A 13,708-nucleotide genomic window follows, 5' to 3' on the forward strand; every position below is an offset into this window, starting at 1 on the left:
AGTACACCCCTAAGTGATAATGTCCAAATGGTGTGTGTGTGTATGTATTTATATGTATATGTATATGTATAGGCATAGAACATGTTCCACAACTAGGGATGAATGGATATAATGGTCAGGAGTTTATTCTCTTTGAAATTTTTTTTTCCCATAAAAAAGTTTTATTTTTACAATCATGTCAAACAACTCATTCAATGTACAGTTATATACAATTAGTCGGGCCTGCCCAGTCACCACCCCCCTTTTTAACACTCTTCCCTCTTCTACCTTCTTTTACTTTCCTAACCTTCCTCTCCTTCTCTTATCTACATCCTCTCCTCCCTCCACCCTACACCTTCCTTCTCCCTCTTCTACCCCTCTTCCTTCCTCTTCTCCTCTTTCCTACCTCCTACTCTCTTTTCTCCTCCCCACCGTTCTAAAATAGTAACTGGGCAGACCCGACCCTACATTAATTATATTTATACATCTTCAATAATCCCTGTACATTAACCATCACTCCATCTCTAGCCTCAACCCCCCAATTCCCCTCCCCCTTACCCCGACTTCCCAGAACAAAATGCAGGGTATCAAAACTAACAATCATAATCTAAAATAATTCCTAAATTATAATCTCTAGTCTCTCCACACTTAATCACACTCTCAATTCCCCTCTCCTTCAGAAATATATCTAATACAAAATATTTCCTAAATTTACTCATATGCTATTCGATATTTTTTTATCTGATACTTATTTTGAATATAATCAATCCACATTTTCCATTCTAAAATATATTTTTCTTGTGTATAGTCTTTCAAGTAAGCAGAGATTTTTGCCATTTCTGCCAGATTTGATACTTTAAGTGTCCATTCTTCAATTGTAGGTAATTCTTCTTTCTTCCAATATTGAGCAATCAAAAGTCTTGCGGCTGTTATTAAGTTCAAAATCAATTTAGTCTCTATAGCTGTACAATCCATAATTATTCCTAGTAAAAAGAACTGCGGGGTAAACTTAATCTTCTTTTTCAAAATATTCTGCATGATCCACCATACTTTAATTCAAAATGCTTTAACTTTTTTACAAGTCCATCTCTTTGAAATTTTTATATATCTCATTTTTTCTACGTGTTTCACTTTTCTTCTTTATACTGTAACTGCTATTCTAATAGCAACTCCTTCATAAAAGTTATTGCATTTACATTCTTGATTCAATTATCTTTCCATTGATATATAATTTTATGGTACTACTCCCCCCAAAAAGTGGTGTTACTAGCTAGTTTTAGAAAATACACTTTTCCCAAACGGTTTCCACAATTTTGGCCACTACTGTACATCTCATCTGCGGTGGGCTTCTACCCAAACCTGGCTGAGATGAGAGATGATGCAAACTGCCATACAAAATGCTTTAATAAAGATAGAACCTGGCCTTGTGCACTTATTAGACAAAAAGGATGAAAGGCATTAGAGAAAGATGCAATCATCTGCAACTATCCTTCGGATGAAAAAAAAAAATCCCTGCGAAAATATTTATTTCATTCGTCTCTTCAAAAGGAGTCTCAACGTACAGACATACAGTCGCACAAACATGGATATAGAGATTACGTCACTAAGAAGTGCTACTTTTCTTGCCTGCTTTTGGGAACAGAAGCATTAAAAAAACAGAAACCCTCCACAAGCTTATTTTAATGCTCCAGAAACAAAACTTCATGGATTTTAACCAAAGCAAAGGGTGGAGGGATATCTGGTTTTGAAAAAAAGAAAAATAGGAGGCTAGTAGCAGCTCTGTTCTTGAGTAGCAGGTCAAGGGCCCACAGCCTATCTAATTCAAGGAACGGGCTTAAAAGAAGAAGAAGAAGAAATACATTAAAAGGCAAACGGAAGACATAGAAGAATCTGCAGGTTTTTTCTCGTTTTTCTTTTCCTTTGCAGAAAGTAGCAACAGATAAAGAAGACAAGAGGCTTGAAGATGACTTCAGCGATCAAGGCTTCAAATCTGAACCTTTTGTTTCACGTAACCGCAGCTCAGCTTTTTGTGTTGCACAGATGGCTAGACAAGGATAGTAGTTCATAATCTATAACACGCGTATGCCCCTATCACCCCTAGATGCGATCTCTCCCAACAAATCAGAGGGAGTAGAAAAACAATCACATTTTCCCCTCCGAAAAGCTCCCGGTCTTCTTTTTCAACCAGCCATTATTTTGCCAGTCGCTACATGGCTACGTGCAAAAACTTTTGAGGTATTTGCAGGAAGATTTGTCAGCAGCACTTTGTGTGCCTAATGTCTTAATTTATTTCATCTAAAGGATTCATGCGATGGCCCAAATTGAACAATGGGACTGATGGCAGCTTGTAGGAAAACAAAAACCCAAGATAAAAAACAAGCCATCGATAAGTAACAGTGTTGGAGGTCGTCTAGTCCAACCCCCTGCTCACGCAGGAGATCTGTACTAGAGATTCGAACTGCCGACCTTTCTGATCTACAAGCTCAGTGTCTTAGCCACTGAGCCACCAACAGTGCAATGAGCCGCCTACAGTGATCAATAACAGGCCACCAGGCACACAGGTGACAGCTGAGAGAAAATTCTTAAAAAATGATGACTATTGTTGTGACTCCGGCCCCCGAGCCTGTCCTCATGAAGGAAGATGACTCTGAAAGTGATGGGGAGGAGCTGGCAAGGCCTCCCTCTCCAGGACCCTCCTTTCTGGCAACGCCTCAGGTTCCAGCTGAAAAGCTGGCAAGGCCTCCCTCTCCAGGACCCTCCTTTCTGGCAACGCCTCAGGTTCCAGCTGAAGGCCAGGAGGAAGGCGTGTTGGAGCACCCACTAATAGGGAGTGATGAGGATCAATCTTGGATTGATCCCAGGCAGCGTCGGAGGGAGAGGCGTGCGCAGCAAAGGAAGAGGTGTGGCAGGGCCAGAGATTGCTGAGTCACTGAGCCACGTCCCACAGGGGATAAAAGTGGGTGGGGTTGCTCTGCAGGCTCTGTGACGGACAAAAACTACACATTGTAAGCTTCGGATATTTCTCGGACTTAAGGCTTGAACTTCCGACTATTCTTGGAACTCTTGGTTGCCCCAGCAACGGACTGCAGCTACGCTGACTCCTGGAGGTGATAAGAAACTTGGCAGGCATTTGGAGAGTAGCTGCCAGAACTTTTATCTGCCAAAGGAAACCAGGTCGGCTTGTAAGAATAAATTACTGGCATATATCATTCATTCATGTGTTTTTCCTGGGTGAGGTGGGGGGACAGAACAACTATAAGGACTGATGCAGAGTTTCTGAGTGGGAGGCTTGAAGCGGGAGGGAGGGGGAAAGGAGGGATGATTTGGTGCATGCATGAGCATTCGTGATGATGCTCGCATGAGTAGGGCCATGAGTGCCTGCAACGGTTGCGTGAGTGGAGCCACAGGTGCCCATGATGCTCAAACCAGTGGGACTACAATCGGTGTAAGAGGGGCTGTGCATGCGGACTGGCCGCCCTCTCACGTGGCCCAGTGGTGATTAGCTCCTGTTTCAGTAGTGGGCCGTGGACCACAGATTAGGGTTATGGTCCGCCAGCAGCCTGCGGAGCTGGCAACGGAGTTGGACAGCGATGAGGCTGAGAAAGAGCATGGGCCAGTCCTGGAGGCTGGGGAAGACCCAGATGAGGGCTCTGTGTTGGAGGCTGAGGTGGGGCCAGGGGCATCGGGGAGTGAGGTGCGGACTCCAGAGCCTGACAGTAGTGAGGCACAGGAACAGGAGGAGCCTGTTCCTAATGCACACATGAGAAGAGCTGCCAGAAGGCAAGAGCAGCTCAAGCAAAGAGGACAACTTGGGAGTAGGGCCAAGAGATGATTGGCCCCTCCCATAAGGCTTAAAAGACCAGCAACAGCGTTTGGGCTCTTTGCTGGAAAAAAACGTCGATAGCTTTGTCTTGTTGCATTTGTTTCCTATCGGTGTCTTCTGAACTTTTGCCAAGAAAGGCCTTTGGCAGTTTCGTGATAGGACTGAGGAATCTGTGTTGGGAGGAATTTGCTTTAATGTAGTTGAACTATGCTGAGAATGAAGTAATTCTCAGCTGTTCGAATAAAGTTTGTTTTTACATTGACTGAGTTTCCTACTACCTACTGGGGCCTGGGTCACAACAATTAGGGACCCCTGGACTAATGTTTCTATACTCTTCACTGTTGATACTCTGTTTCCTCTCTATTTTACATTTGAACTATTTTGTCTTCTGGGTTAATAAATTATACATATAAAGATAAAACAGTGGTACCTTGGTACTCAACTGCTTTGAAATCCATCAAATATGGGACTCAGTGCAAATGTCCCGGTTCTCATTGCTTGTTTGGTACTCAATGCAAAAACTAGAACTTGTCATTGTCGGCTGCCTTGTGACTCACAATATTATTCCTTATGGGAAACATTTGTTGGGACTCATTATTTTGGGGACTCATTGTGGCTCTCGGAACTAATTAACGATGAGTACCGAGGTATCACTGTATATATTTGCCTAGCAATCTTGGAAGAGGTTTTTTGCTGCTTTGAAAAACTACACCATGGCTTCGGACGACAATATTGGCAGGATCTAATCTGGGTCGGTCAGCAGGACCAGAGGATTAGTGTTTCTGAGCTTTGGACTTGTGCTGGAGCCCACCCTCAGGCAACTTCTTAAAAATCTCCTTCCTAATTAATTCTTCTTACTTTAGACCAGGGTCTCCAACCTTGGTCCCTTTAAGACTTGTGGACTTCAACTCCCAGAGTCCCTCAGCCAGCTAAGCTGGCTGAGGAACTCTGGGAGTTGAAATCCACAAGTCTTAAAGGGACCAAGGTTGGACACCCCTACTTTAGACAGCAGAAGTATGTTAAGTAATGCTAGGATTTCTATTTATTGATTTATTTTGTCCTCATTGCCTCATTCTACGATTGCTTTGATTCTTTTCGTCATCTCTTTCTTCTGGCTAAATATCCTTTCCGAGACCAGAGCAAAATCCCTTTTCATTTTCAACTTCTTGAAAATTTTCCCCATTCCCCATTTAGAGTCCCCATCTATAGTGCTGGAGCATTTGTGAATTTAATAAATGGTTATCTCAACACCATAAGATACATCCGAGAGGAACTCTTTTATTATGAGCCACGGTGGCGCAGTGGTTAGAGTGCAGTACTGCAGGCTACTTCTGCTGACTGCCGGCTGCCTGCAGTTCGGCAGTTCGAATCTCACTGGCTCAAGGTTGACTTAGCCTTCCATTCTTCCGAGGTGGGTAAAATGAGAACTCAGATTGTTGGGGGCAATATGCTGACTCTATAGACCGCTTAGAGGGCTGTAAAGCACTGTAAAGCGGAATATAAATGTAAATGCTAATGCTGCTAAATTTTGATAGCTCGTTAGCCCACGTGATATGAAGGCAAAAGTGGTAAATAGTCTTCAAGTTACGACCATAGCTTGGAATTATTGGTGTAAACTATGGCGTCATTAAGTGGCTCACTCATTTTATGACTGCCCCCCCTTTTTGCCATGATCGTTAAACAAATATTCCTATCATTAAGCCAGCCTGTTTCACGGAATAGGCAGGGTTTTTGGGTTTTGTTTTGTTTTGTCAGAAGTAGACTGGAAACTGGAAAAGGAAGCTGAAAATTGCAGTCACGTGACCACAGGATGCTGCAAAAAAAACTGTAAAGTGAGCTTATCTCATCCTGGGCATCCTTTTTTGGAACTATTACCATCTGGCAGACGGTACAGGATAATAAAAACAAGGGCAAATAGGCTGAAAAACAGTTTCTATCCCAGGGCAATAGCCATATTGAAATCAACGGTATACTGCAATATTAGGTTTTCAATTTCAATTATACAGAATGTAAAGGATGTATGTTTGTGTTTTTATAGTTTGGTTCTGCAACCCAACAAGACAGTCACAGACCAGAGGATAATTGCAGAAAAAGCAATTGCTACCAACCTGCCTTCCATTGAGGACCTGTATACTGCATGAGTCAAAAAGAGGCCTGTGAAAATATTTACAGACCCCTCACATCCTGGACATAAACGGTTTCAACTCCTATCCACAAAACGACTCTACAGAGCACTGCACAGCAGAATAACTAGACACAAGAACAGTTTCTTCCCGAAAGCCATCAGCCATCAGTCATAAATAATTCCCTCAACACTGTCGAACTATTTACTAAATCTGCACTACTATTAATCTTCTCATCGTTCCCATCACCCATCTCCTTCCACTTATGACTGTATAACTGTAACTTTGTTGCTTGTATCCCTACAATTTATCTTTATATTGATTGTTTCCTGATTGCTTATTTGTACCCTATGACTATTATTAAGTGATGTACCTTAGGATTCTTGATGAACGTATTTTCTTTTATGTACACTGAGAGCATATGCACCAAGACAAATTCCTTGTGTGTCCAATCACACTTGGCCAATAAAAAATACTATTCTATTCTATTCATTATAATGTACACCGAAGACGGCATTTAATTTTGTTGTACCATGTGCAATAACAATAAACTAAAATAAAGTAAACTAAAACAAACTGAAACTAAAACTAAAACTAAACTAAACGTATTGCCGACAGCCCACTGCCCATCCACACTGCATACCTTGCCAAAGCAGGAGATAGGCCTCCCCGTGCCCTTAAGGGAGGCTTTCCACGGACTACCGGAACTTCGGTATTTTCTGAGCCGCCATTCAAGTAAGTTAATTCCTGCAACTGTGCTTGTCGGATTTCGTCGTTGTAGTCCTGAACAGAAAAAGAAAAAAAAAAAAAAAAAAAAGGGGGGGGGGGAAGAAAAAGACATAATGCTGTTCAAGATGCACTCGTGTCAAAGCCTTAAAAGCATTTATTTATTTTTTTTACTTCATGGTTCTATGGTTATAAGAACTGGTGGAGGCTTATTTTTATTATTTTTTTGGCAAAGGGCCGATTCAACTCTTTGATAAAACAAAAACGGTGCAAAACAAACATCTGAAAGAAAGAATTCCGTGGGATTTAAGAAATCCAAGCTTGAAAGTCTCTTTTTTTTTCCTTTAAGCTTACTTTAAGCTGGTGAGAAGGTGGGGAAAGAGGAAAAAAGTGTCTCGCTGGATCAAGCAGGCTTTGAAAATGTTTCCCCCCCCCCCACCTCCTGTTCGTCCTCCGAATCTTGTGGGAAAAGATTTAATGTTTCTGTATCTACAGACTTTATTATTTGCCATGGTCAACAGCCCTTTACAGTCAGACCAGCTTTCTTTAAACTGCCTGCTGTCAACTTGTCTGTAACTTCCACCCTGCAGAAATCCCAGAAATGCAGTCCTCAATCGAATGAAGTCTTAAGAATTGCAGTTGCCAAGGCATAGTCCAGAAGTATTTAAGCGTACCCTGAGAAGACAGGTTGCAATCATCCGGGTCGTGCATTTGCTCTGTACAGTCAAGGAGACGGACCTTCTCACAACCCAGCAAACAAGTGTGTTCTACCTTATGCATCCCACGTACAGCTTTCTTACTGAACCCTCCACATAGTACAGATAGAGAAGGTCCAGTGTAAGCAGTAGCATCCGTAAGGAGTGCTTAATGGATGCGCGATACTGTGAGGTCCTTGGTGTTCTCTGAGGTTGGTTCTGTTGTGGTCTGTCAGCAGCCTGCAGAGCTGGCAGCGGAGTTGGACAGTGAGGAGGCTGAGGAGGACGATGGGCCAGTCCTGGAGTCAGGGGAAGGCCGAACGAGGGCTCTGCATTGGAGGCAGAGATGGGGCCAGGGCCAACTGGGAGCGATGTGCGGACTCTGGAGCCTCCAGAGGTGGACAGCAGAGAGGCGGAGAAATAGGAGGAGCCTGTTCATAGTGCATGCACGCGAAGTGCTGCCAGAAGGCAAGAGCAGCTAAAGCAAAAAGGACAACACGGGAGTAAGGCCAGGAGATGATTGGCCCTTCCCATAAGGCTTAAAAGAGCAGCAACAGTGCTTGGGTTCTATGTAGGAAAGCAACGTTGCTACAATTGTTCCTTGTCTCCTGTTTCTAAACTTTGTGGATATTTGCCAAGAAAAACCTTTGGCAGGGTGCCAAAGAAGACTTTTTCTGAAGGATTTATTTTGGACTTAATTTGGACTAAACTGAGAATGAAGTAATTCTCAGCTGTTCTAATAAAATATGTTTGTTTAGGACTTTTTGTGTCACAACAGGTTCTTTTCTTGCAAACGTTTCGTTATCCAATTAAGTAGCATCATCGGCGCATTGATAACGTTACCTAGTTGGGTAACAAATTGTCAACCAAAACAGTCAAGCTCAGAGAACAATAAGGACCCTATAGTTCAATCCCGATTTACAAAATACTTTATCGAATGTCTAAGGTTTACTGAGCGTTGATTGTGGAAGACAAATGCATCAGAACCCAAGATACTCCATATCACGTAAGGTTCTACTCTCTGTGGCTTATCTCAGCCTAGTTGTTTTTTTTTTTTTTTTAATGCAGAACCGTATTTCACAACCTGAGCATCCTTAAAACAGGTGGACCTCACTTGTTGGCTGGGGAATTCTGAGAGCTGAAGTCCAGCCATCTTAAAGTTGGTCTGGTTGAGAAACATTTATGTAGAGTGAAGAAGAAAAATCTGAAGATGGGTCAAGAGCTTTTAGACTGGTCTGGTGGGAACCATCTGTTAGATAATACAAAGGCCACAAACACAAGAGTTGTTTGAAAACAAGTTTCCAAATGCAGGTAGGAGGTATAACAATAGTCCTCTATTTACAACAGTTTGCTTAGTGACCGTTTGAAGTTACAACTGCACTGAAAAAAAGTGACTTGATTACTGTTTTTCACAATGACGACCACCGCAGCATCCCGAAGGTCATGTGATTTACATTTGGATGCTTGGCGAGTGGTTTATATTTATGACGGTCAGAGCATCCGGGGGTCACATGAGCCCTTTTTGTGACTGTCTGACAAGCAAAGTCAATGGGGAAGCCAGGTTCAGTTTACAACCAGGTTGCTAATTTAACAGATGCAGAGATTCACTTAACAAACATGACAAGAAAAGTCGTACAATAGGGCAAACTTCGCTTAACAAATTTCTCACTTAGCAACATCAATTTGGGGTTCAATTGTGGTCACAAGTTGAGGACTTCCTGTACTTAATATAAGCCGTTGATGTGTAGCACAAGGCTGAATTCTTCAATTGTATTCAGACTGAGGTCTATAGTTTTGCTGACAGGTTGACTTTAAGAACCTTGAAAAACCTCCAAGCAGAAGCCGCCAGGCCACAAACAAGAGGCAAGCAATACACTTTGCCATTCTCCGTTGATGGCCTTTTCAAGAGAACTGCTGGAATTCTTTCAGTTCCCAGAATGCCTGCCTGTTCTAGAAAAAGATAGTTTAATAATCTTGCATATTAAAAGATACGTTCTTCCTCGTGCAGGATGGAGGGGGGGGGAAAACCCGAAATCAATAAATGAACTGAAGTTCGCTCTTCAGAGCTCCATTTCTCTGGCAGAATATTCTATAATTGAGTTAGAGAACGTTGCATAAAGGAGGATGAAGGAAGCCAATATGGTTTCTTTCATCTTACTCCCACAGGGACTCTAGATAGGTTTCCTTTCCCACTGAAGAAATGGTACCCTGAATGCTAAGTTCATAAATCCTGTCAGGATTGCTAAACACTTCATTAACTAAGCAACTGGAAGAACAGATTGAAAACATTTGTCTATAAAAATCCAAAAGACTATGGGGGGGAGGGGAAGGGAGGGAGAAAGAGAGGCATGTCAACTTTCATATAAAAGCTCATGCCTTTGTTGTGGGTCTGGAAATGCACAAAAAACATAGAACGAGTTGCATTTCTATTCTGTTTTTTTTATATACATTTCTCCGCTGAAAACATCAGAATTTTTAGCTGTTTTTTAGCAGAATTTTTTAATTTTTAGCAGAATTTTCACAAATTTCTAAGGCAGTGATGGAGAACCTTTTCGGCACTGAGTGCCCAAACTGGAACGCGAACGCATGTGCGCGCATGTGCTGGAGCACCACAAATATTGAAAACCAGCTCGTGTTTGGGTTTCCAGTGCTCCGGCATGCACGAAGACCAGCTGGACAACATGCTTGCATGCGCTGGAAACCCAAAGACCAGGTGGACAGCATGTGCATGTACACTGGCCAGCTGGTCTTTGGGTTTCCGGCGCTCTGGCACACGCGAAAACCAGCTGGCTGGCACATATGTGCGTGCCAGAAGCCAAGGGGCAGCTGGTGAGGGCTCACGTGCCCACAGAGAAGGCTCTGCGTGCCACTTCTGGCACATGTGCCATAGGTTCGTCATCATGGCTCTAAGGGAAGATCTTGAAGCCCGGATTTTAAGGTAATGAAAGAATACATGCATCCATAGGTTAATGATAATCTGTAGTTATGCTTCATTAGGTCTATATTTTAAGAAGAAGCAAAGCTTTTAAGTCATAGAAGAATGAATGAAACAACAGCAACAAAGAAGATTAGGCTAAAGCATATGAAGAACGGTTGCAGGAACTGGGTATATCTAGTTTGATGAAAAGAAGGACTAGGGGAGACATGATAGCAGTGTTCCAATATCTCAGGGGCTGCCACAGAGAAGAGGGAGTCGGGCTGTTCTCCAAAGCACCTGAGGGCAGGACAAGAAGCAATGGGTGGAAACTAATCAAGGAGAGAAGCAATTTAGAACTAAGGAGAAATTTCCTGACAATTATTCAGTGGAACAACTTGCCTCCAGATGTTGCAAATGCTCTGACACTGGAAGTTTTTAAGAAGAGGTTGGATAACCATTTGTCTGAAGTGGTGTAGGATTTCCTGCCTAAGCAGGGGGTTGGACTAGAAAACTTCCAAGATCTTCTATAACAGCTCTGTTTGTCTATGTCTATGTCTATGTCTATTCTATTCTATTCCCCATCCCATCCCATCCCATCCCATCCCATCCCATCTACCTATCCCGATCTGAAATTTCTGTGCTGAGTGCCTTGGTCTCTAGTTCTGATATTTATTTCACAGGAAGCGGGGAGGTGATTTTTTTGTGCTTACTGAGATTTAAAAACACACAACCTGGTTTCCAAACAAATATTGAAGATTGTTTACAAGGAGGTTTTACTACAAAACACTGAACAAGCACTGAAACACCAATGAAATATTAGTCTAGAGTAGGGGTCTCCAACCTTGGCAACTTTAAGACTTGTGGACTTCAACTCCCAGAATTCCTCAGCCAGCTTTGCTGAAGTCCACAACTCTTAAAGTTGCCAAGGTTGGGGTCCCCTGGTCTAGAGATTAGTCCATATAGATAATCCTCAATTTACAACACTTTATTCAGTGACCTTTCAAAGTTATAACAGCACTGGGGAAAAAAGTAACCAACAAACTTTTTTCTCACTTACAACCACTGCAGCATCCCCACGGTCACATCATTAAAATTCAGATGCTTGGAAACTGACTCATATTTATGATGATTGACGTTCCTGGGGTCATGTGATCATCTTTTGCAAAGTCAATGGGGAAGCCAGATTCACTTAACAACCGTGTTACTAAAGAACCACAATGATTCATTTAACAACTATGGCACGAAAAGTCATAAAATGGGGACAAAACTCACGTAACAAATGTCTCACTTAGCAACAGAAATCTGGGGCTCAATTGTGATCATAAATCACAGGCTACTTGTATTATTATCATCCTGGAAAATGTAGGTTGGTAGAAAGGATCTTCAAGCCAGCTACAGTCCTGGCACTATTTCATCTTCCTCCACAATTTTAACGTAGTAACGCACCGCCTAGCCAATGTGCTAAAAGTGTTATATAACAAGCAACTTACATATTTTCAGCCCCCAAACAGCATACTTGGGTTTCAGGCTTCGTTACAACATTGTCATTTTATTGCAAAAGTACAAGAGTTAGCTAATGTTCAGAAGATTTAGGAATGCATTCATTTCTCATGACTAAAATACATAATTTATCATGTCCTCATAAGGATAAGTTCTATTAGTGTTTAGGGAATTACAAAATGTATAGAATTTTGAAATGATTGTATAGATTTATGTATAAGCCCATCAACGGATAAGCTGACCCCCTTTTAATTTAAAAACCATGAAAAAGTGCCACCCCCAGATAACTCAACCCTCAAAATGTTCATATGTTTTAATTTTTAATAATTGGCTTATCCGTGGATAATCCATGGATTATCCATTTTTCATGGCATTGTAGTTAAAAATTGGAGGGTCAGCTTACCTCTGGATGGGCTTTTATGTGAGTATATACAGAATATATGGGTATTTTAAAAATATTATTGTGTATGCATAAGAAAGCCCATCTGTGCATAAACTGAACTCAATTTTGGGGGAAAATTCTCACCTTATTTGCAGGTATATATATGATAGATACATTGCATGCCAAATGATTTGTGACATACAACAAAACTCAATTTAACATATTCCTGGGTAGAAGGTAACAGTTAAAATTTAAATGACCATTAGATTCAATACAAATGTACACCATCTGCATAATTTATGTCATGGAAATAAATTGGCAGAATTAATGTAAAGCTCAGTGAACCATTTAAACTAATACTGATACAATGAGTGAAACCCATTATTTTAGAGAAAATGTCCAAATACGTTTATTGTCTATTGAAGCCAAAATAAATTGTGAGTCTAATCAAGGGTTTCCGGTACATGCAAATATTTCAATCCTTGAGATAAGTATAAAATGCTATTTCATTTAGTATTTCCTTCTCTTTTTTGCATGGTTAGGCAAAAACTTCTATGCTAGGCCATTAAAATATTTTAATTTTTAAGTATTTTAATGCTTCTGTTCTGTAGGCTGCTGTTGATCATCTTAATGTTTTCCACTTTTATGGTGTTTTGAAATTGGCTTTTTTAAAAAAAATTATCAGCAGTGGGAAAGTAATCAAGAAGTATTTGTCCTAATAATCTACAACATTAACATACCACACTCAACTGGATTACCTGCTGCTACAGACTCATTAATTGCAAAGAAAATTACCATGCAGGTATTTGGAGAAAACTAACTGCCTGATTAAAGTGATGGTCAGATCAGTGTCTAATAATCAAATCTACTTGTAAGTAGCAGGTTGGGAAAATTGTCCAAATCATCTGCAAAACAACAGAGTACCACTTTTGAATAATCATGACCAAAGTACATTAGAAAGTAAAGACATGGGTTAAAATCATGGACTTCATATGCCTGCATTAACTTAGATCACTGAATTATCGTATTTTTTGGAGTATAAGACACACTTTAGTTTTTGGGGAGGAAAATAGGAAAAAAAAAAATCTGCAGACCAGGTATTCACCTGGCTACCGTCCTTAGCCTGGTCAGCTTCAGCACATTAGTTCGCTTGCTGGTTTTGAGGTTGGGGCTGGTTGGGGCTAAAAAACAGCTTCTAAAGCACAGCTGATCGTCAGAGCAAGCAGCAATTAGAAAAGCAGGCAAAGCACGGAAGATTCTTTCACTCCCATTGGGGCTGAAAAACAGCTTTAAAAGCACATCTGATCATCGGAGGGAGCTCCAGTGACTAAAACAGGCGAAGCGCAGAAGGGGTATAAGACAACAGCTGTTCCGGGTAGCCATTTTGGCTACCGCAAGTCACGTTTTCAGCCTCCAAACTTGTTGTGGTTTCAGGTGGCGATATGCTTTCGCGATCCCCGCAGCCTTGAAGGGCTCTCAAATGGAGTATTTGGAGGCTGAAAACGCGATGTGCGGAACCCAAAAACACAAGCCATTGTCAGTAGTAATCTCTGCAGCCATGAA

At 41.5% G+C, this 13,708-nt stretch overlaps 1 protein-coding gene across 1 annotated transcript in view; it reads right to left on the bottom strand.

The window, feature by feature from the left end:
• The window catches only part of KHDRBS3 (KH RNA binding domain containing, signal transduction associated 3), a 146,382-nt gene that overhangs the window by 45,384 nt on the left and 87,290 nt on the right, over positions 1–13,708 (bottom strand). The window contains exon 5 of the mRNA XM_058175601.1: positions 6,569–6,708. Within this exon, the coding sequence (XP_058031584.1) occupies positions 6,569–6,708 (140 nt within the window). The remainder of the gene's footprint in view (positions 1–6,568; positions 6,709–13,708) is intronic.

The sequence above is a fragment of the Ahaetulla prasina genome, chromosome 3, assembly GCF_028640845.1.
Source record: "Ahaetulla prasina isolate Xishuangbanna chromosome 3, ASM2864084v1, whole genome shotgun sequence".
Lineage (NCBI taxonomy): Eukaryota > Metazoa > Chordata > Lepidosauria > Squamata > Colubridae > Ahaetulla > Ahaetulla prasina.